The sequence below is a fragment of the Cloeon dipterum genome, chromosome 2, assembly GCF_949628265.1.
Source record: "Cloeon dipterum chromosome 2, ieCloDipt1.1, whole genome shotgun sequence".
Lineage (NCBI taxonomy): Eukaryota > Metazoa > Arthropoda > Insecta > Ephemeroptera > Baetidae > Cloeon > Cloeon dipterum.
In genome coordinates, this window is record NC_088787.1 from 19,610,259 (window position 1) to 19,634,921 (window position 24,663).

The 24,663-nt window shown below is 39.1% G+C and overlaps 1 protein-coding gene across 1 annotated transcript in view; it reads right to left on the reverse strand.

Annotated features, from left to right (window-relative positions):
• Positions 1-2,049: 2,049 nt before the first annotated feature.
• LOC135936963 (homeobox protein Nkx-6.2-like) overlaps positions 2,050-24,663 on the reverse strand; it is a 28,371-nt gene continuing 5,757 nt past the window's right edge. The window contains exons 3-4 of the mRNA XM_065479986.1: positions 10,988-11,220; positions 2,050-2,537 (exon numbers count right to left, since the gene is read on the reverse strand). Coding sequence (XP_065336058.1) covers positions 2,424-2,537; positions 10,988-11,220 — 347 coding nt within the window. The 3' untranslated portion in view covers positions 2,050-2,423. The remainder of the gene's footprint in view (positions 2,538-10,987; positions 11,221-24,663) is intronic.

The window sequence follows — 24,663 nt, forward strand, 5'->3', positions numbered from 1 at the left end:
GAAAGTGCTTTGTTTAAGTCTCCTCTGTCCAGTCAATTTTCCCATTTATCAAACCCCATGCACGTCATGCAGTAAAATAGAGTGAGAACCCATGCACTGAACCAAGAAAGCAGAGTTCGCAGAATTCTAAAAAAAAAAGCCAAGAGAAGAAAGCAGTGAGCGCGTATATAGTGCAGCCACCACATAATATACAATTTCATTTAATATTTAAGACACTTTTTGGATTAGAAATGAAGTGATTTCAAATAAAGTAGCATATTTAGAATGAGTAAAAATATATCTCCATTTTGGTGCCAGTTTCAAACGAATGTAATGAATTTATCAAGAGGGCAGCGGCTGACCTTGACCTCGGAGGAGGTTAAAACTACTTAAAGTTGTTAGCAAATGAAATTACAATACCAAATTTTCGATTAAAATCTAACTTCTCTATCTCAAAGTTATTATGGATTTTTTTCGATGAAGCTTAAACTTTTGATGAAATCCTATTGCTGTTGTGGCTCATGCAATAAAATATAAATATTTTAAGAAATAGCTGTAATGTGTACGAACAAAGTTCAGGTGTCATTTTCTAAATTTTGCTTATAAACTCGAAATTAATTAAAATCACACTGAAAATGGGAGGAACAAGAGAAACTGTTTGGCTTAATATTTCAGCAACAAACTGTTCGATCGACACCATTTTAGAAAATTAATTTAGTATTGTAATTTCATTTGCTAACAACTTTAAGTAGTTTTAACCTCCTCCGAGGTCAAGGTCAGCCGCTGCCCTCTTGATAAATTCATTGCATTCGTTTGAAACTGGCACCAAAATGGAGATATTTTTTTACTCATTCTAAATATGCTACTCTTTTTGAAATCACTTCATTTGTAATCCAAAAAGTGTCTTAAATATTAAATGAAATTGTATATTATGTGGTGGCTGCACTATATACGCGCCCACTGCTTTATCCTCTATGCTTTTTGTTAAGAATTCTGCTTTCTTTGTTCAGAGCGTGAGTTCTCATTCTGTTATACTGCACGTGCATCGGGCTTGATAAATGGGAAAATTGACTGGACAGAGGAGACTGAAACAAAGCACTTTTCACTCTGTGATAATAATTTAAATATTCTGTCAGCCTATTCTTAAAATTGGCTATGACTGAGGCAAATTTTAATGCTTTACAATGCACCCCCGCAGCTCACACGTGTGGTCAATGAATCGTGCTGCAGGGTGCACTCTTTTGTTAGCGCTTGTTTTTTCGTTAAAAGGAGCCCTACACACACACTGTTCCACTGTTCCCTCCCACAAAGTCTTAGAAAATTTTGACAAAATTGCTTTTATTAAAATAAATAGGATTTTCAGGGAGCAAAACCACGTTTTATTTTCAACTTATGACCCTTGGATCGATTTTCCCAAAAAACTGTAGTGTCCGAAAGAGCAAATATTTTTAAAATTGGAGATTACGTAGTTTGAAATAACCCCCCCCCCCCCCATTTTTAAGGATCAACCGGTGTACAAAAGACGGCGTAAACTTCTGGTAACGACACAAGGAAGTGGGATACGATGAAATTAAGTCCAGAATTTAGATTCTCAAGGCAAAAAACAAATGAAACGACACCAAGAACAGTATAGCAGTTCTGATCAAGTTAAGTTTTATCGGTGGGCAGGGGGGTTCCAGCCCCCAACCATGACCTCGAAAAGTCAAAATAAGTTATTTAATATCAAATTCTCACAAAGTCTTAGAAAATTTTGACAAAATTGCTTATATTAAAATAAATTAGGATTTTCAGGGAGCAAAACCACGTTTTATTTTCAACTTATGACCCTTGGATCGATTTTCCCAAAAAAAGTACCGTATCAATTTTTTTTTAATTTTCAGGGCCACATTTTTGCTATTTTCGATTTTCATAATTCTAGGTTGTGTTAGCTTTTTTTGACAAATTCTACCTGACTTTTGTGTCCTTGAGCTTTGACATATCCTGGAAAGTTTATTATCCATTTTGCCTTTTAGCCAAACCCTAAAAATCTGAGGATTATGTGGGAACGAAATGAGTCAGAGATGGTTTAAGTATAACAGCGATTTATGATTTATTATTTTACTTACAAAACCTTCGTGATACAGTATAATTTATACACTAACCTTGAAAGATAAATTATTAACCGTATTTGACATTTACACATTTTTTGGTACACCAAATTTTCATTGCACTGAACAATCAATAAACTGACTAGACGAACGGAACAGAACGTTCAACTTGTATGTACAAAATCACATTTTAATCGAAACAAAGATGACTCATCGCGAGAATAGAGTGTTTTTTTCTCTGGTTAATCCTGAATTTTTTTACATCCATTTTTATACAAAGTTTTTTCATGTTCACATTTAACGATCAAGTGTCTTTGGCGTTTACTTGCGGCCGCTCACTTTGTAGAACTGTTTGTATCATTCGAGGTCCTCCTCGACTTCGTCCTCGGCCGCTTCCTGCCGTCGTTTGGCCGTCGCCATCTCGGCCGCGTGCCTCTTCCGCCACTTGGTGCGCCGATTCTGGAACCACACCTGCAAGCAAATAAATTTTTGCTCCGTCAGACCAATAATTCTTCCCTCAGATATCGACGGAAAGTGGTTGGAAAAGTGTGATCAAGAATCGGAAGAAGAGATAGCCCCCGCCCCCCCCCCCCCACCCCTCTCAACTTTTCTGCCGACTTGTGGATAATGCAGCTTTATGCAACCGGCGCGGCCAACGAGTGCAACGGCGCAGCGTATAAACTGATATTGCGGATTAGCTGGGGGAAGTGGAGAGCGAAAGAGAGACACGGTCGGCAAAGTTTCTCTCTCGCAACTTTAGCTGTACTGTGCAGCACAATCAATTAGCGCGAAAATAAAGCGTGTGTTGTAAGTTGTGAAATTGTTTCAGCAACATGATTTTGAATGATGATTAATTTTGCTTGATTTCTGGCTCTGTTCCAATGTGATTTTACGACCAATCATTTCAAATGTATTTAAAATGTACAGTTTTTGATCAATTAAGTTGATAGTATTTGATGAAAAAATCGATTGATGGGTAATTTTTGGCATGCTGAAAAGTTTCTCACAATCAGTAGCTCAACAACTTTAACTGTACAGTAAAATCACCTTGATTTTATGTCATTTTGAAAGATTGAATTAATAATAAATTAGAAAACTTGGTAAAAGTGATGGTTACGAGCAGACATGGTTTCCCGGAATATAAAAAAGAAGGCGTGGCACGTGTCGTGTCACAAACCACAGGAAATTTTAAAATTATTAAGACTTTTGCACTGAGAATGTTAGAGAAATCCTGATTTAATTCTTGATTTATTGGTTTTACTTTTACAATAGAAAATAATAGATTTGCTTTTAGTTAAAATTATCAAGATATTGAAAATCCAGCTTGACGGTAAAAATTTTACTCCAGTGTATATTTATTTCAAGATTGATATTGTTTCATTCACCTAGTTTGCTGTTTATAACAAAAAGTCGAGCGTGTGATTTACATTAGCAATAAATTCCGAGCAAATACTTAATGCGCAATGGCATGAGTGGCGACAACAACAGAGCAAATCCAACCCGCCGAATGCCGCTGCACAAATTGCCACACAATTAGCGCAAAAACGCAATTAGCAAAAACAATACGGCGAGCCATTTTGCAGAGAGTGAGCGGAGCAAATTGAGCGCGGCCGAGAGAGAGAGAGAGAGAGAGAGAGAGAGAGAGAGAGAGAGAGAGAGAGAGAGAGAGAGAGAGAGCTGGTGCTAAAATGTGTTTAATAATAAAAGCAGGCCGGCGAGATAAAATCAAAACACGAAGCAAGCAAGCGCGCTGATAGCGTAATTACAAAACAACAGCAATTACACGAGCAATTACAGGCGCAATTGAATAATGTTGTTGTTGGCATTATAATAATTTTACATGTTAATAAAGTTGTTGGGTGTATGCGCCATTAATGTGGTTACGAGAGAGAGAGAGAGAGCGTTCTCCGGCGGCGCAGAGTGTGTGTGTTGCGGGGCGTCAGGCGGCGGCAACGGCACGATAAGGGCGGCTGTGTGTATGTGTGTGTGTGTGTGCAGTTATGCGCGCGCCCGTCCCTCGGCGTGATTGATGAGAGCTACACGCCAACTAAATAGCGCGTAATTTGCAAATTCGGCCTTAATTACACCCCTGCCTCTTATTTTGTAATTTAACGACGCCGCCGCCGATGTTATCAAAGTGTGTGTGTGTTGTGTGCCCGGCTCCGCCTCCTACGCCGCTGCTGCTGCCGCCGCCGCTGGAGAAGACATTATTTTAATGTACTTAGAAAGGGGCTAATTACACGCAGCATTATATGGGTATTAATTTTGTACGCGTCATAATAATGCTGCTAATGATATTAATATTTCACAACACGCGGCTCGCAATAAAACTCGAATTACGCAAAACCCTTATTTCTTTCGACCCTTTCCCGAAGGTGCGTGGCTGCTCCCCTGCGGTTTGCACATTATCTGCACGTGCAGAGCCTGCTTCTTCCCAAAAAACGGGATAATTATTTTCGTTTCTCATTTGCGTGCATGTATGAGTGGCTGATTTGGTAAATCACGGAACCACCTGCTTGTTTATTTAGCAAAAGTAAAGTAAAAAACAGGAAATATTTAGTTAATAAAAATATGTTTTAAAACATACAATAAAACGAAAACTCAAAACTTTTGTTTTGAAATAAACCATAATCATTATTTTATTATTTTTTATTAAATACTTTTGATTATTTATTTGAAAACTAAAAATAAAATATTTATTTATCTATTTTTTTGTGAAAATTTAAATCTATATTTTAAAATCTTTGTAAAATAGAAACTTGTCTGACGTTCTCATTATATTAAAGTATCAGAATACATTAGAAGGAGAGATGTTTATGCAGCTGTCTAACTGTATTTTACGTAAGTGAAGTTGGCGATATCGCCAGCCCATTTTTCAAAATTTTTAAAAGTAGTGAACTTGGCGATATCGCCAAAATTCCATTTCAACAAAAATACGTTCAGAGGGTTGAAAATAGCATCAATACACCACCCCCGAACACACAAGTGGTTCAAAGGGGTTAAAACACACGTAAAAGCCGTAGAAAAAAGATAAAATGAAAATTAAACACTCAGCAGGGTTTAGCCACCTTGAAACCTCCTCAGGTGGACTCCAAATTTCATGTAGAACAAGATAGGATGGGTGCCGAAGTGGCTAAACCCTGCAGTCTACCCTTGAAAAGGGACGAAAGGGTGAAACACGCTGTTTAAAGTAATTTTTCCACTTTAAAACTATTTTGAACAGTGTCTGCAGGGTTTAGCCACCTTGAAACCTCCTCAGGTGGACTCCAAATTTCATGTAGAACAAGATAGGATGGGTGCCGAAATAGTTTTAAAGTGGAAAAATTACTTTAAACAGCGTGTTTCACCCTTTCGTCCCTTTTCAAGGGTAGACTGCAGGGTTTAGCCACTTCGGCACCCATCCTATCTTGTTCTACATGAAATTTGGAGTCCACCTGAGGAGGTTTCAAGGTGGCTAAACCCTGCAGACACTGTTCAAAATAGTTTTAAAGTGGAAAAATTACTTTAAACAGCGTGTTTCACCCTTTCGTCCCTTTTCAAGGGTAGACTGCAGGGTTTAGCCACTTCGGCACCCATCCTATCTTGTTCTACATGAAATTTGGAGTCCACCTGAGGAGGTTTCAAGGTGGCTAAACCCTGCTGAGTGTTTAATTTTCATTTTATCTTTTTTCTACGGCTTTTACGTGTGTTTTAACCCCTTTGAACCACTTGTGTGTTCGGGGGTGGTGTATTGATGCTATTTTCAACCCTCTGAACGTATTTTTGTTGAAATGGAATTTTGGCGATATCGCCAAGTTCACTACTTTTAAAAATTTTGAAAAATGGGCTGGCGATATCGCCAACTTCACTTACGTCTGTATTTTATTAATAAGGTCTAACATAACACAATACACAATTAACTAAATTAATTATTGCAGCGGTTAGTATTAACTGAACTGGGTGACAATGACAAGCAACTAGAAATATATCTGCTATTTTGCCACTAGCTGAGTAATCTTAGAATATGAGACCAGAGAAAAATCATCTCTGCTTTGTGTGCAACCATTTTCAATTCCATTATTTTAGCTTTCATGTTTATAGGATGTTTAGATAAAAATAGCACGATAAATTATCTTAGAATATATTCTCAACACCGTAATAAAAATGCAAACTGAGTATTATTAAAATTGCCAGTAAGTTATTTATTTCAATATAAAAATATTACCTCGGAGAGGTATTTTAATCTCACTGTTATTGTATTTAAGAGAGAGTGTGTGGTTTCTCACTTCTCAAAAGCTCGGGAAATGCAAGGCTCGTTGGAAAAAAGACTTTCATATAGAGAGAAGCAGAGAAAGAGAGAGGAGCGAACGAAATTAAACTTTTTTATGAGCAGTGTTTATTTTTTCCTCGTTTTCATATTAAAAAAGTCTCGTGCTCGTCGCGTCTGTGCGGCGTTCGTATATTTTTCCTAGAGGGGAGTATTTGTCATCGCGCTGCGCCGGCGATATTCCTCCCCGCGGAATAATTTAATTAAGATAAAGAGTTTTTTCCAGACTGAAACATTGACAACAATTTTTGCTCTCGGCACGCGCGTTCACTGCTACTGCTACCGCTGCTGCTCCGCCGTCCCTTTCATTATGCCGGCGAAAGGGGAGTTTTTTAATTAGTCGCTTTACATGTTATTTCCTCTTGCCGCACATTCGCCCGTAGTTAGCTGGCCTCGTTTGCCTCCGCAACTGCTGCGCCTTTGCAAACTCTTTCCCTGCTCTCCCGCTCACGACCAACATTTTTCCCCGGCAGTGCACAATGTCAGCTTGCAATTTTGCCACCCATTTAAGGATATATAAAATTCAAAAGATAACCATTTTGTTTGTAAAAATTAAATTAAAAATTCTTTAATAATAAATTAATTTTGAACGCAAAGCTAGTATGTTATATTTTTCAAAATTATTACTTAAAAAATGATTTTGAAAATAAATGACAACAGATTGATAAATTTTTTCTGTTAGCCAGGACAGTTAGGAAGAAGAAATTTGCAAGAAGACCAACAGCAGAGCTATAATTGTTTCTTGTGTTTATCTCCTAGCACATTTCTTAATTTATTGTAAGACAAGACAATTTCTAAGTGGAGCTTTACAGGCCAAAAATAAATAGAGTTTGTGAAATTTAGCAATAGTTCAACTCTACAATTGCAAATTAAGAACGAGTATCAGTTAAATTTCAGGTATTTGCCAAATATCTCGAAAAATAAAATGGTCGGTCAATGATTTTTTAATCATTTCGACTTATGTTCGAAAAATGCAACGGTATGCAAATGAATAGGTAAATTTCCCTTCTAGTGAAATAAATCATGATTTGAAATGAGGAGAAGTGCTCGCTGCTTGATTAGAATACAAACTTTCTCGCTAATGTAAACGGGAAAAATTTTAGGCCTCCCAATTGTTAGAGAGCATTCCAATTAAAGAAAATATTTCAAAAAATTTCTTTATAGATCTATTTATTAAAAATAAAATTTACAGACGTTGATCTGCTTAACTTGCTGATTTTAAATATCTGGCGAAGATTTTGATGTGGTTATAGGGGAAAGGGGGAAATTGATTCTCAAGAAGAGAGCTCCCTAACAAAATAAGCAATTCTTTCGTTTTGACCAACCAAAACCTGACGTAAAATGTTGACATCCCAACCCCTCGTTAAATTGATACCATCGTTTTGCTTTTTGTCAAAAACCGCAAACTCTCGCTTTCCCTTTCCGTTTCGGAGGGTCAACCCCCGTCTGGCTACGTGTGGAGAGCAGCGTCGTCCCCCCGGCCGAAAGGGACTTCCTCGGTGCATGCAGAGGAAAAACGCAAAAACAATAAATTCATCCGGCGGCGGGCGCAATTTGCAGCGATCCCTTTTATTTTCTTAGCCGGGTTATCAGCGCAAAAAGCGACCCTGCTTTTTTCCTGCCCGCCGGCCGGCCAGCAGATTTGTGTGTATGTCCTGCCGGCCGGCAAAGCAAAGCTTTTTCTCCGCCGGCCCCGGCGCACTACATTACAATTCAATAAAGCTGCTTCTTTCTCGCTGCGGTGGCCGTCTTCTTTTTCCCGCCGCTCTGCTGCAGCGGCGGCTCTTCCCCTGCTATGATAATAAAGTAATAATTCATCCGGGGCCACAGCCTGTGCATATTAAACCTTAATTAAACACTGCTGCTGCTACTGCTCCCGATACACATACACACATATTGCGCATGAATCACACGCGACCCCTTGCGCTCTCTTCACAGAGCCAGAAAAAAGAATAAATGACTCTCCAAGCGGTTGTCAACTTTGGAATGGTCACGTTGCACTTAAAGTGCACCATTTTAAGGCAAGAGAGGAATGAAATTATAAATCTTCCAGAATTTTCACTCGCACTAGAGAGGTTTGCTGATTATATGCTTGGGATGGGTCGAAATTGCCAGAGCAATTTTATTATTATTTTAGGACAAAGAAAGGAAAGAAATACACACGCACGTTAATTTTTAAATTTAAATTTAATGAATGGCTCTACTTTGCGCGGAAAATTGATTTTTTAACCAGACTCCAAAAATATTTTATTCGTTCCATTTCCATATCACGTATAACTAGTATATGACATCGATGCACGAAATTTTGATTTTTTTGGCTTAGCTGTAAATAAATCTCATTTATTTTTATATTTTTGGTGTCGTTAAATGCATTTTCAAGCTCTAACTTTGATCGTAAACGAAAACAAATTTTTCTGTCTGGAAACCATTTGATGTGGCTATTTGGCGTTGCATCAGAATTAAACCTCTCATTCATTACAAACGCGCACCCTCTGTACAATTCCTGCGATGTGGCTTGAAACCGCACGCTTTGGCGGCGGCGATTCACGAGTAGCAAATCAATTGGCGAGTGCTTGGCGGCGACCACCCCCGGCTAAACGCAGTCATTAGACGCGGCGGAATAAGGGTGTGCGAAGTGCGATACAGAGAAGAGAGAGAGACGCACACGCACTTTGGGGCGAGATGCAAAACGCACGTCAGCCGAGAGATGTGAGGGAGGCTGCGCGCGGATTACGTTTCGTGCGTGTGTTTGCGCCACGCGAGAGAGAAGAGAGACAAATCGCCTGTTATAATTGCCTGGCTCAGCACATAATTGAATAGCGGGCGAACGCGAGAGAGAGCGAGAGAGAGAGTAAGAGAGCCGGCCGGGGCACAACGCAAATCCTGGCAAGGGGAATTCAATAAAAATGTTAATGCGCGCGCGGCACGATACCACAAGTTGTTTCCCTGCTGCTACTTCATCCCTGGCAGCGGAACAGGGCTTTGCCAAACGACAGGGGATGTATGAGCTGTAGATATAAACTTTTTAACATACTTATCTCCGCGCCGTAATAGCATATCGCTCTCCTGCGCTACGCCGTCTTTCTCTCTCGCCAGCCAGCCAGCCACCGGCGTTGTGTGTTTTTATACTCGTTAAATTAGGTTTCAAACACGGATTTAAACTAAATGAGCTGCTCGTAATGGAGATTTCAGAGCCGGCTTTATATTGTTATGGGCTCAATTGAGTTTTGTGTTAATGCCCAAACGTCCGCCGCCACCGCCACAGGATAAAAATTGCACTCTATATTGCGCGTCCGTTCTTTTTACGGCTTTTTCCATCGTGCAAATATATATGGAGGCCGTACACTCAAATAAAATGCACTCACACATCCATGAGATTTCAGCCAAGTAAGGATTTATCATTTTATGTGGTGATTACATTTGTAAGAGTCAAATGTGCAATATTTCTATGTGTATGATTTCTTAATAAATTTTAATCAGTGCACTATAAGTATTATCTTTCTGTTTCAGTTATGGAGAGATCTACCTACAATATGCAGCTATTGGAATAAGATTTATATTTAGCATCTTCTTATTTCAATAGGATCCAACTTAATTTAAAATTAAGTATTAAAAAATATAAAATAACTTGGCACAGAAGAATTATTAATTTAAACATAACCAACATAAAACAAAACATATTTATATGAAAAAATAATTCAATTTTAATAATTAGAAATTAATAAACATGCAACGCAGAAATAAAAAATATTAAAAATAACTTAAAAACTATCTTCTATTTTCAATATATATTTTATAATTTATGTTAACAAAATATTAAGTAGCACCTTGTTAATTTTCAATAAGAGCAGTTTTAGCAGCTGCCCACTAAATATTTCTAGTTAAATAATAAATATGAAAGTTTATAGTTGGGGAAAGGCCGTATCACACGCTGAAAAGTATTGTCATTCTGATTATTGCTAAATTAAAAACGCTGCATAGGAGGTATAATAATTTATCAAAGCGGAAATAATGTCGTTCTATGATAAAATTTGTGTTTTTTATGCATTTTCTTCGTGATGCAAAAGTCGTAATATGCATTTCTCATCTGATATGCGACCAAATCGAATTACACACGAGTTAAACAGTGCATCGTCAGTGTTGTCAAAACACGCAGGGCGGTCGCGTGGCCTGATAAAAGGCGACACGTGCGCGCGTGCATCCCCCGTATAGCGATCACACCCCCGGCCGCCCGTCCGCCCGCGCACAAGGGGCCGATTTGTTTTCGTATCAAATCGTCATCTCCTAATGTTCTTGTTCACACGCTCCACGCAATCGGAATTATTGTCGGCGGCGTTTTATCCTGTTTAAATGTCGGTTCGACGCGGCGCCAATTTGCATCTGGACAAAGAGAATGGCTCTTATCTCGCCTTGTCGCTTTTTATTCAAATTGAGGGTAATAATGTAACGCGTAATTTGAATTTTCACACACCGTGTTAAATTTAAATAATTGCATTATATTTTAAAATCATCTGCAAAAACGATTGCATTTAACGATTTTTTAATTAATAAAATATCAAATGAAAAAATACAAAAGCATACCCCCTAAGCGATTGTTAAAATTAAAAGGACTCACTTTGACCTGCGATTCGGACATTCCGAGGGCGAAGGCGAGTTTTGCTCTCTCAGGGCCGGCCAGGTACTTGGTCTGCTCGAAGGTTTTCTCGAGGGCGAAAATCTGCTGGCCGCTGAAGGTGGGCCTCGTGTGCTTCTTCTTGCTCTGGTCCTTGTCGGGGTGCGACGACGCTTGCTGCTGGTGCTGTTGGTGCTGCTGTTGGTGGCCGTTGCCGCTCTGCTGCGAATTCCACACTGCGAACAAGAGGCGTAATGGTCGTTTAATGCGGGCAGGTGTTTTTAAAGAGCGCACAGGTAGGCTGTAAATAAGCGCGGCGGCGGCGGCGGGCGCACAGATTTGGCACTTTAAGAGGCACGGCCGCTTTAATGGCCGAGGACGTGCGAAGAGCACGTTTTGCAACGACAATTATTGCTCTCCGGCACTTTATCTCGGCAGCCGAATCTCACCCGGAATATGGAGCGTGGCTGTTTTATTGAGAGGCGAGGGAATGCGAAATTTATAATTCTCTTTTGAGCTCTTGGGTGATTATTGCGAGTGAATTCCTCGCTTTATGGACCTTCCGGATTGAGTGGAATGCTTTTGTTGGACTTAAAATATTTATTGCTCTCCCACTAAAACATTTTAACCATGTGCAGGTGTTTAATTAACAAGGCAATGAAAAAAGCTTTAATGTTGTCTGTTTTATTATTTTACAACTTTTGAAACTCTCATCTAATCATTAATCATGGGACGCATTTTGTTTAATTTTTACTGGTGATCAATTTGAGTTTGAAAGAAATGACGGAATATCAATTCCTAAAGATGTATGTATTAAGATTATTTCTTAAGTTCCGTACTTCTCGCTCTTAAGAAGTCACATTATTATGGTGTTTCTGGAGGTTTTAAGTTTCAAAATTTTCTATTATAATGGAATCAACCCTTTAGAAAGACCTCCTGCCTCTTTTAACGTTCATTAAAATCAATGTTTTTTGATTATTTGGTATGATTTGGCGCGGAAACAAGTTGAAAATCACAGCTGTGATAACCTAATAGTGTGCGATAATTTTTTCGTTGTGTCGCCGAAGACGCGTGAGATAGAGATTCCCCTCTAAAAGCCGTGTGCCATTCGTCACACTTTAATTCAAAGTCATGTTTGCCCGATGCGCGCATTAACTGCGGTTTGTCGCTCCGTTTTTTCCGTCCAAAGTCGCGCGAATGAGCTGGAAAATCCGGCTGCCGGCTGACAGAGTGGCAGACTGAAAATCGCCGCGTCACTCCGGCGAGCTCATTTGATAATATTCAAAGTGGTGGGCGCCATCAAAAACGGATTTGATAATCTGCAGGCTCATCACATTGGCTCGGCGGCGGCGGCGGCGCTGCTGATTCAGATATCATCATTAAGAGTCGGCGGCGGCGGCGGCGGGGGCACTAGCAGCAGCCCCTTGCAAACAAGAAAAGTGATGTTCCATTTATGTGATACTGCCGCATTATTATACGACGAGGACGTAAAAGCAAGCGGGCCGCGCGCGCGGGGGAAAAATAGCCCCGAGACAGGGTTGCAGAGCCAGAGAGGAGGCGGCGGTGACGGCGGCGGCGGCGGCGCGCGGGCAGGCCTCCGCAGGGGGTGGGGAAATGATGACGTTTGCCTGAATCTCCGCGCGCGGGCGACGAGATTGGATGGGTTCGCAAATGGCTCGCTTATATATCTGGGAAACGCTTCTATCTCGTGTAGTGTAATCATATAACACCAAACTATACAGCGCGCGATGTAGTGAATAAAAAGCAATTGTAGCTGGCTCGAACAGGGAATTGATACTTCTTCTTCTCCTCGCTCTTTCTCTCTTTTTTCATCTGGCCAGGCCTGAGCTCTTGCACTGCGCAGCTCTCAATAACCAGCAGAAATGTCCTCTCGCTCGCTCTGCTGCTGCTGCTGCTGCTGGGTGCGTTTCATGATATAAAGTCGACTTTCTCCATTTCTTTTCTTCCGGCCGGGCCCACCGAACGCGGAGAGAGACATAAAAATGCTGCTGCGCTCTCGCTTCATAAAAATATCCCGCGCCACTTTATATCAGGGGGTACGGGGGGCATTTATCTATAGTTTATCGGATGGCCCACTGTGATGATGAAAAAAATTATCGATTGTATTTTAATATATACGAAGCCAAAATGCGATGTTTACAACTTTATAGCTTAACGAGCAATAAAATAAAGCTACTATGGTACAGCGAATTTGAAGAGGTGCCAGGAAATTAATATTGAGATCGAAGAAAAACAGATTTAAGATGATTATTTATTGCAGAATTTAAAAAATCTTTACTTTCACCAGACATATTTAAGAATTGGGAAAAGAACTTCGCCCGTAATAAAATCCGTGAAAATTGACTTGAAATATTTAAGTTAAATATACATACGTATTGCAAAATTTCAACCTCAATTAAAAATTTATTTAACGCTGGAATTCCTTACTCTTTACTCTTTCAGCTTATAGATAAGGTAAGGGGTGGTAATTTAGAGTGTGTTTTGGATAATTTAAAATATTTTTAGTCCTGAGGAAGCATGCTGTGGTATAATACATTTTTGTTATTAAAGTCGTAGAAATTGTGAAAGGGGCATGCATCCCCTAAACTCTTTAGCTGGTCAGGGAAGGTTAAGAAGAGTCTAAAGGCGTGCTTTGGAACATTGTATTAGGAGTTAGTTCGAAAGGGTTAGGCGATAGGAATGAAAAGCAAACCCTATTTTGAAATTACACCAGGGAGAAGAGAATGTGTAGCAATGCGAGCCCGTTGGCTCGCATTTTTAACGCATATTATCCGCTTGGCGCTGTTATTGAGACCTGGTGAGCTCATAGCCCACGTGCTGAGCAGAGCTTCAAAAAAAAGGAAGACGTCTTGGTGCCGTAAAAATCGCGCATGTGTTCTTGGTGTACCCGTAAAAAGCGCGTATGTGTTTTTGGTGTACCCGTAAAAAGCGCGCATGTGTAAAGTTGCGCATCTGAAAAAGTGCGTAAGTAACAGTGGGTTACCAAACACATTTTTTTTTAAATTTTAAATTTTTGGCGCCTATTACATGCCCCATCCAAATATTATGCTCCTCTGACAGCAGGAACATCATCTAGTGACAACGCCAATAAGTAAGGATAGTAGCCGGCAGCCGAGCCGCGTAAACATGCATACCTCTCATGCACCTCTCATAAGATTCATTTTGTTTATAATTTCGTTGGTAATGTGAATGAAGTATGTTAAAGGTATAATACATGAAAACTAGTAAAATAAAATGCAATACCAATACTTCTGTTAGAGCAGCTTGTAAGGATGATGAGAAACAAAGAAAGGAAAACTACTTCTTGCAGAATGCCCACATACACGCGCATGATGACAAAACTGAGATAGTTTTGCAACTCCAAATCTCGGGTTTTAACCATTAGAATTGAAAAAACTAACCACTGTTGGAATTTAGCGGTGGTTATTTTTTAATTCTGTTGGTTCGAACCTGAGATTTGGGGGTATAATCAATCCAAAAACTCAACGCGGATGTTCAAAGGTCACAATCTTGGGAATTATTTGAGCATACTTCAAAGCTTTTTGCTCAGGGGTGTACTATAACAAAAATTTAATAAACGTTTAACTCGTTTCAACATGGCTAACAGCTTTTATGTTTACCTCAAAGTGGTAGGTCAAAGATCAGGTCATAAAAATTAACTTTTGGATTTTAAACTCAAATTTGAAAATGAATATATTGAAATTTTTTATTTTTTTCATAGCCATTTTGTAGAGCACAAAAAATTAAGCTGCAAACGACAAAATTTGGAATGGCGTTTTTCCTCATTTTTTTAATAAAAAATGAAAATTTCGAAAAATCTTGTTTTCTGAGGTTGCTAAAAATCGATGATCGATGAAATCTCGACTTGCAATCATCCGATTTTGAAAAAAACCGAATACCGTTAGACTTGTTTTAACGTCCCCAAGTGCACTAAAGGGGTATAGTACCCACCAACCCCCAACCCCCTTTTAACCCCTTAATTACCTGAAATTTAGCATTATTCGTCCGTTTCAACACCTTAGCACGACGTTGACTTGTAATTGTCTTCTTCAAATCAATTTAGTTACTTAGTTCACTTCAATACGAGTCAAACGGTACTTAATTTTTGTAAATAGGACCACCTTTTTGTGTTTAGTTCGAGATTTGGTGCTCATCGAGCATTTTAATGCATCCGCGTCTTAATAAAAAACTTTGTGCCACCCAAATATCAGGTTGTAGTGGTCCTATTTTCAAAAATTAAGTATCGTTTGACTCGTATTGAAGTGAACTAAGTAACTAAATTGGTTTGAAGAAGACAATTACTCGTCAACGTTGTGCTAAGGTGTTGAAAAGGCCGAAAAAATGCTAAATTTCACGTTATTAAGGGGGTTAAATGGGGGTTGGGGGTTGGTAGGAATCATACCACTTTATTGCACTTAGGGATGTCAAGACGAGTCTAACGGTATGTGGTTTTTGAAATTCGGATGATTAGAAGTCGAGATTTGGTCGATCATCGTTTTTTACTAACCTCGAAAAACAAGTTTTTTCGAAGTTCTCATTTTTTAATAAAAAAAAATGATACAAAATGCCATTCTAAATTTTTACGTTTTTAACTTAAATTTTTGTGCTCTACAAAATGGATATGAAAAAAATTAAAAATGTCGACATATTCATTCTCAAATTTGAGTTCAGATTAAAAAATCTATTTTAATGACAACGACATTTGACCTAAAAAATGTCATGTTTTTTTGAAATGCAAAATCTCCGAAAACTAAAAATTAATCGCTCATGATTAAAGTACAAGCTAATGTTGGAAAGTATATAATTAGGCACTAGGTTTGAAGAAAAATCATGAAATTTCTTATTAAAACATGCAGGTCTCGGAAGAAAGCCTATTTGAAAAGTGGGAACTTGGGCTTTGCTTCGTGAATTTTTGATAAAAATTGTAAGCCACCATTTTTGCATCTAATAACAGCATTCAAATACAGCAACAGCTTCGATGTGCTCCATGCATTGTAGTGGGGAAACAGTTTTTTCTCTCTCCTGTAAAATTGAGATTTGGAGCTATGCGCAAATTTTACGGGTACACCAAGAATACATGCGCGCTTTTTACGGTTACACCAAGAACACGTGCGCGCTTTTTACGGGTACACCAAGAACACATGCGCGATTTTTACGCCACCAGGACGAGAGAAAGTTTGCCAAAATCTTCCTATAAACCGTAAAAATGAATATTCTATCACAAAAATTTAGTCTAATTTCTGGTGTAACATTTACTGAGTTTTCCAGGCCTCATGTCAACTTTGTCCTCTGACTTGTGACACGCTATAAGAAATTATTTCCTTAATATGATTGCTTTTATTCAAAAACTTTCATAGCCTGTTAAATGAAATGGAGAAAACAAGGACGTACAGCATATAGCGTTGTTCAGGCTTGATGTAACGAAGCAGCAGCGCAGTACATTTTTCAGTTTTAAATGGCCCATTTCTGACCACATAGTCACATTTATTCTATTGCAGTAGTTTTTACCCAGATGGGGATATAAATTACGCGCGTGTTACTGCCCGCTTTTTTTGCGGGGAAAAATCGGCCAGCACACGCGCATCTCTCCGAGAGGCAATGATGAAGCTGCTTTTTGTGGGCAGAGGCTGGCAGAGGCAAATCATAAAAGCCAGCAGACGCCATTCCATTTCCTCCTTGTTTTATTTACTGTCTCCGCTCGCGCGTCTTGGCCCGTCTCTCGCTCTCGGAATTATGGAAATGGCCGTGGTGCATTAACATAATTCCGCTGCTACATGGCATAACAATTCGCCATTATCTCGGATTAAAAATTAAGCTGTTCTCGACGGAGCCGCGCTCTTCCCTCTTTTTGGCGCTCAAATCGGCCTTTTGAAAGGCGCTTTAACGGCTCCGTTCTCAGTTCCTAAAGGAGACGTTAAAAGCTTCATTTTCTCGCTTCTAATAGAACTGTCAAAAACGTGTTCACAGCACCGCCGGGAATGCTGAGTTATGCAACCCGCTCGTCCACTCGGGCACTTTCCACGCGCATTCTGCTCGACCTACTAAAGATATTTTTATCAACATCATCGCTACGACCTATTATAAAGAATTAAACCGAAAGCTGAAGATACTTCCGTGTGGAATCGAATGAGGGATGTTTTCAAACTGACATGAAGTCAAAAATCTGAGGAAAATCACGTTGGGATTTAAGGGGACAAATTTGAGAACATTGCATCCCAGATGCTAAAGAACTAATTTAAAAAATAAGATGTAGTTTAGATTCCTCTCGCCGAGCCCGTTCGAATTAGCACCAACTTTAAGGTCAAAGGTCATTTTATGAAGTGTTTGGTGATCTTCATGACTGTAGTTTTCCAAATATGAACGAGACGAAAAATCTTAAATAAATTATGTTAAGACTCGTTTGAGTCCTTCTAGCTTATAGTAAGACCCGGAGTTGTTTTTCAGTATTTTTTTTTTTTAATTGAAATTGATTTTGGAAAAACTGGTGCGAGGCTTACTGTTAGCGTGGGATCCTCCAGAGATTAAAATCAATAATATATAATATATCAAGATGATATTTTCAGGGTAGCACTTTGACTATTTTAGCTTAAAAGTAGTATAAAAAAATTTCCCAGCCGTGATATTCAACTCCTTTCAACCGCCTCAAAGAGATTTCTGCTTTCCTGGGACCATATCGGTGGACATAAGAGGTTGAAATTTTCATGGTCAAAACATAAAAATATACATTGTTTTGTAACGACACGAAAGTCGTTATTATTAAAAATTAATTTTGGTGTATATGTGGTAAATTAAATAATGGTTAATTATTTTTTTAACTATTTATTAATTTATTAATTTTATTAATAAAGGGCGATGCATGAAATTTTCATCCTTAATGCCCCTTAAATCATTAGGACTAATTTTGGGTGCAAAATATATTTTTAAATCTGGAAACTGGAAACTCCCTATAAATTTCTTCAAGGCACGTGCGTGGCAAGGTTTTAATGTGATTTTCTCGACTTTAAGTATTTGTAAAATATTATTACTTTTGGAGAAATAAAAAAAACCAATTGAAAAAATGTCATAGTGGTTTTCGCCTTTGTTTTCGTAAAATTCCACTTTAATCTTGAAACACGTGAATTCTCCGTTAGCTTTGTAGCCTTAGCTTTTGTACATGGTCAGCGTCGAATTTTGGCTTGCAACCGTCACAGATGCACAAAACACACATTATTCAACTCGTTTTAAGCGCTCCACTAGTGCACTGAATGGATTTGGGAGATCTTATCCTCCACCACAAAATACAAAATTTTCAGTCCCCACGTTGAAATAGTAAAAATGTTACCATTTTTATGCTATTCTAGTTCTGCTAAAAGTGCCCCAAAATCCTTCGGAGCTCTCAAAACAAGTTGAATGTTGTGTTTCTTGCATATATGACAGTTGCAAGCAGAGATTCGACAATATTCATGAAATTCGTGTAATTTTACAAGCAGAATTTTTCAAAAAATAGTAAGAAATTTTAGCAGCAAATCCTTAAGTTTCTAGAGGACCAGCCAATGGTTAGTTTATTTTCGTATCTAAAAATAGTAAAAAATTACTGCTCAAGAAAAGGAATCAAGCGAATGATACAAACTAATCTGTTTGTCACAGCGTTTGCAAATTAATGGCCGTACAAAAATTAAAACTTTTGCACTTGCTGTACGCGTAAATGTATAACAAGCTTTCGCAACATGGTATAATCGTTATCAATCTGTTCTGACAGCGAAAGCACAATTTATACAAACGCCGTGTGCTCCCCCCTGGAGAGGCACTCCGTCTCTCTTAACACAAATCTGGCGGGATAATTTGATTTATTCCCGTTGTTGACACAAAATATTTTCTCTGCGCCCCTGATTAATAAAAGCAGCTCTCGAATAGCGTGAGTGACAGATGTTGGCGAGGCGCGAGAGCAATTTTTGTAGAGTGTTTGCCGAGAATTTGGGTGATTAGCTGCTACCTGTGTTTTGGCCCGGCGCTACACGACTGCAGCCGTGATAATAATCGCCTGCTCTCGCGAGCGCCCGCTTGATGATGAATTGCAGATAAAGCGACTAATAACGCGGCCAGCTGTCGTTCGGAAGCACCGCAAAATGTCACACGCACACTCTCTCTCTCGCCCGCCGCCAGCTCTCGCGATTTTATTAGTCAGCATCATCAAATGTTTACATTGCACCAATTACGCGGCGCGCCGTGTTTCCGCCCCGCCCGCGCCTGCTGCTGTTGATGCCGTCGGAACGTATGTTTTATCATCTGCACCGCCAGAAGCAATATCAAACTGTAAATAAATGCACGACAATCTGCGCGCTCGCAAAGTTTTCCGCTGTCATTCGAATTGCATTGGCTTGTAACAGTTTGCTGCTTGCTCAAAAGTAAATATTAATCGATTCATACAAATGATTTTCTGATGTGGAAATGTGAAACTGCACGAATCAAGTAATTAGGAGATAATCAACTCACACTGATGGCCATCTCTGATGCTCTAAAACGACAAAAGGGTTTGAAAATTAATATGTAAATGTTATAGCCCTTGTTTTGAAGGTATCGGTGCATTACCCTCTGCGATTAATTTACTGCACAAAACAAAATATTGGATAGAAAAAAAATGAAAATTCTAACAATTAAACTGAAATCAAAAGTACCATTACGTAAATGATATTTCAAGTCTTCTAAACTTGCCTGTTTTTGTGTTTGCTTAAAAACGCGTAAAAATTAATTTTGTTTGTGTGCTTTGTATCTTTCAACAATTTGATAAATTTTGAAAGACCTAACAAATGGTATATATAACAAAGCAATGGCTATTGTTATAGCTTCAAAAGAACATATCTTCACATGAAGTCACAAGATTTATTTTTCCTGTGAATAACACTTTAATCCTTTGCCACACCCACGCTCGTACCTGCGCATACCTACCAAACAACAATCCTCTCTATACTGAACAATTACACTGTATATAAAATAGCCGCAGGAAATATTTGTTATATTTAGGGCTTGGCGTGAAGCGCATGATTTTTTGAATGTAACTGCAAATAGGATTATTTGATTTTCAATAGAGATTATCCTCTTGTGAATGGTTCCATATATACTCTAAGGGACTTGAGATCGAAGTTTATGACAGGGTTGGAATGCCAGGGAAATTCCCCACCCTGACCCAAAGGATGTTGTTCTTTCGCTTCTTTCACCTCTTATTGTGAGCTTTTAGTGTCAATGTCAATGTAATTTTATATTTCTTCTAGAACTGAAACCAATATTGAGCCCATGATTGTCGTTAGAAAAAGTAAGTCCTCCTTGAGTTTCTAAAAATTTGGATTATCGGTTTTAATAAAGAATCTTTTTTATTTATTTTGGTAGGGAAAATTGCAATTAAATAAAATAATTTATACAAACTTTCTCTGAGGACCAACAGACAATGTAGCACTATTTTTATTATTTTGCTAACATTCTAAAAATAGAATGACCATTTCATTTTCATATTTTCAATTAAAATTCTATAATATATAAAAAAATCTGATCAAATAAAGAAAAATAGAAAATTCCATCAGCTTTTCAGAATTTGACTTTGAATTTCACACTTTCTAATAATTCTTTCAGCTTTTCAGAATTTGTTTCAATTTTAACTTTACGGTTAAAAAATAAAAACCTACATATCCCTCGGTCTTGTATATTGTACAGCGGTTGTTTCGGCTACTTAAGCCTCATCAGCAGCTCTGGACATTACGCAAAAATTTTAATCCTGCATTTAATTAAACAATTTAAACTAGATTTTACACGTGTTATATTTCTATTTCCAAAATCAAATTTTCCAATCTTGGAATCTACATTTCTGTGTTGCAATATTGACGTTATCAGAGGGCCCATCATGCTGGCAGTGTGCGCATCGAACTCACCCTGCCGACATATGTGTGCTGTGCATCGTTTGCAGTGAGCGAATTGCTGCATATATAGACTGCAGAGGCGGCCAGAAGCAAATCAATCTTCGCGGCCACGGAACGGCGAGGGATGCATGTCACGGCTATTAATTCATAAATAATGCGATTTTGCGGCGGCAACGCCGCGCGCGCGGGATTGAATCATAAGTGATGCGGAATTAATGACACGAAATGACACGCGTGCTCGCAACAGCCGCATGGTATAAATATAATTCAATAAAGCCGGAGCCAGGGAGAGAATCACACGGATGTCGGCAATGGTCAGAGAGAGAAAAGGAGCAAGCGATGCAACACTGGCAAACGGCGGCGGCGAGATCCACTTTTTGGCGACAGCTTGCACCAAAGAGATTGCATAATATAATCCACCACAATTGTGTGCAATACGGACACACACAAGCCGAGCGAGAGGAGCGGGCACGTTGCCGCCGCCGCCGCGCGATATTGTAATATCAGCGCCGCTACAACATCTCGCAGCACATTCCCCAATTCGATACTATATATTTTGTCAGTTCGTTTCTGGCCCCGGCCGTGGCTGAAATGCAAAAATTTAAGAGGGTCGCCTCAACGATTGTATTTTATTTCGGAACGCCGAGCACCGCTCTCTTTATTCGCTACTTCCCGCCTTTTCATAAGCGGAAATAGTATTTCACGCCAAATAAGACTTGAACTGTCTCACATAGAAATATTATGCAAGGCCATAATTTGATTTAATTCAAAATTAAACTAATGCGACATATTTTAACGTGTTTTGTAAAGTTTTTTATCTGGGGAAAAAATTAAGTTTTCCTACCATTTCGGATTCTGTATGGGTCGTTTTATTTTTATCTAAAACCTAAAAACTTAAAAGAAGCTATATAGTGTAATTAAAAAGACGAATAATTTTTTTGTACCATTTTGATTGCTGGGTTTTCTTATCAAGAAATTAAATGTTCAAATAATGTAATTGAAATAAAGTAGAATGTTATTCTTCTGATAATAGTATTTTTAACTAAAAAGTCTAATAAACTTTGGTTTTCTATAAATCTAAACTAAAACACTAATCTGTTGAGCATAAGGGTCTTGATTGAAGCACTAGTACCCAAAAATTCCGTCAATCACAGATTTCTTTGCTTCTTAGACGCTTATATGCAGTTTTATAAGTTATATACGATCTTAAGGATGGTGTAAATTGCATGTTTTTTAGCTCTTTTGATGGTCCCGCAACAATTGGAAGCTCAGAAAAAAATTGATCTTGACAACCATCTAAATTTCACAGCCCTTGTTGGTGTAATGTGCGGATCAAAGGACTGGAACAAGGTTAAGCATTATATTTTGCATATAAATCGTACTGCATTAATAAATAATAAAATATGCGGATTAATAAGTGAGGCGGGCGGGCGAGCGGAGAGAAAGAGAGCGAGCGAATAATAATAAGAGAGCGAGGAGGGTTTATTCGAGGCGGCCGCTGAATGGGAAAGGGTGTCGCAGTCAATATGGTGTTTAGATAAATAAGCGGTTTAATTAGAATAACAATGGAATTAGTGTAAGGGTTTAAAGCTGCGAGAGCGGATCTAGACGTGCTTAAAATCTCTCTCGGCGCCGCTTTTTGCGAGCGAGAGGGTGCGAGGGGGACGGAGAGGGCCGCGCGCGCATTGACTCCCCCAAATGAAGTTGCGGCGATACAAAGAGAGCACCAGATTGTCCCCGCTGCAATTAGAATAACACGACGTGCGCGGCACAGCTTTCACAGCCCCGCCACCGCCGAGCAACGAGCGAACAGCGAGCGTTGGCCTGCGCTAATTGCGCATCGAGAGTCCGCTGATAAGCTCAATTACCGCCGCACTTCGCAGCTGACGACCGCGCTATGCTCACTAATGTGGCGATGAAGCACCGAATTTCGGTCACTCGCAATGGGCAAGGCCGTAATGACTGCGCAGCTTTTTGCACTAGTTGCTGTGTACGAAACTGCAGGTACAAATCGACTGGATCTAACTCTGAAATCTTCACTGGTTCTACAAGATTTTATATAAAAAAATGACGTTCAAATAAATTGGCTTAAATCTGCACCAGATTTATATTTAAGACAAAGAGGTCTCAGCCAGCTGCGTTGCAGCGCCAAATGGCTAATTTATGGTCATGTGGTCAGCCGTAAGCCACCGGGAACTTGCCACGCTGCTCCAGCCACGCCAACAGTCGGTCAAAATGCCGAAAAAATTAAAAAGAGATGAAGGACAAATTAGTCTCCGGCCATTTGGGTCGTTAATCGACTATCAAACGTTAATTTTCAATTTTTCACTGCTGCGCCAGCCACCAGGCCAAAATTTGGCTGAAGCCGGTCAAGCCTTTAGACACACTTCGATTACTTCAGCTATCTAGTGGAGGGCTTTACGAGTCAAACGGTGGGCAGTTTTTGTAAATCTGGTTATTATATAAGCTGAGATTTAGCGCGAAAAACGTCTTTTTTGTTTGGAGCCCGTCGTTATCAAAATCAGTGTGTAAACTAAATCTGAAAAAATGCATACCAACAACTCGACTTCACGTCCCATGATAAACTGGAGTGGTTTCACGGTTATAAACTATCTCAACCCCGTTGCGAAGTGAGGTGTTAACAGTAAAAAAGTGCAGCATTTCCAGTTTTTTGCGTTGAAAAAGGAGGTTAAAGGGTTAGACTGATTTGATTATCTAGGGGAGGTTGAGACTAAGACTAGCGGTGTGCGGTTTCTTAAATCTGACCATTAGAAGCTAAAATTTAAGCGTGAAAACATTTTTTGAAAATCCACATAGCAGTTTTTAATTTGTAATAAAATATTAATTTAAGCCTTCATTACAGATTTTGATCTATCCAACCTAATTTTCTACCCTCTACAAGATAGATGAAAATTGAAATTTTTCAATATAATCATAATCAATTTCATATTTGAGTCCCATTTCAAAAATACAATTTTATTTTATTTGAACTAACTCTTTGAGGTTAACAAGGAAGTTGTTCCACTTGAAAAACGGGTTAAACGGTGTCCAAATTATTTTAACCTCTAAAATTCCAAAACTCGAAATTCAATTGTATCCGCAAAATGTTGTCAACTCCAAAGTTTTTTTTAAATATTTATATCATGCTTCACAGCAATTTTTATGGATGTTAGCAGTTTTTGACGGTTTTTCATCTCGAGAGAGTCGAGAGACGTCTTTGGAATGTTTAGTGTGACTTAAAAGTATTGAAATTGCAAGATATCCGCTAATTTGAAATATAAAACTGAATCAGGTGCCCAAAAAGTGTATTAAGTTAAATTTATACAAATTTCGAACCATATATAGTCGCTTTAATTTAGATGCTATAGCTCTGTGGGGAAGGGTAGCATTATTTGGGAGGCTGCGTGACGTCTATTTGCAGATAATCATGCAGACAGGGAGATAGAGTGAGCATAACAATTGATCTCGTGCCTATGAAGAGCGGCGTGGCCATCTGTCACTCTCTGGCTGCTGGATGTGCCATTGGCTGGCCGCCGCAGATCAATATGCCAAATGCGAAGGAAGCGAGTGTTCTGCAGATTCGAAGATGTGCACCCCTTCCGCCGCCGACAAGCCGCACTCACACTCACACTCAGCTCTCTCGGCTCGGCGCGGTGGTGTTTTTAATTCGCCATTCCGTGTCCCACCTCTTGTTCTACATGCGGCCAGCGCGCGGCTGCATGCCCGAGAATCGATGATGCCGGGAAAGAGAGCAGTAGCGAATAAAAGTTC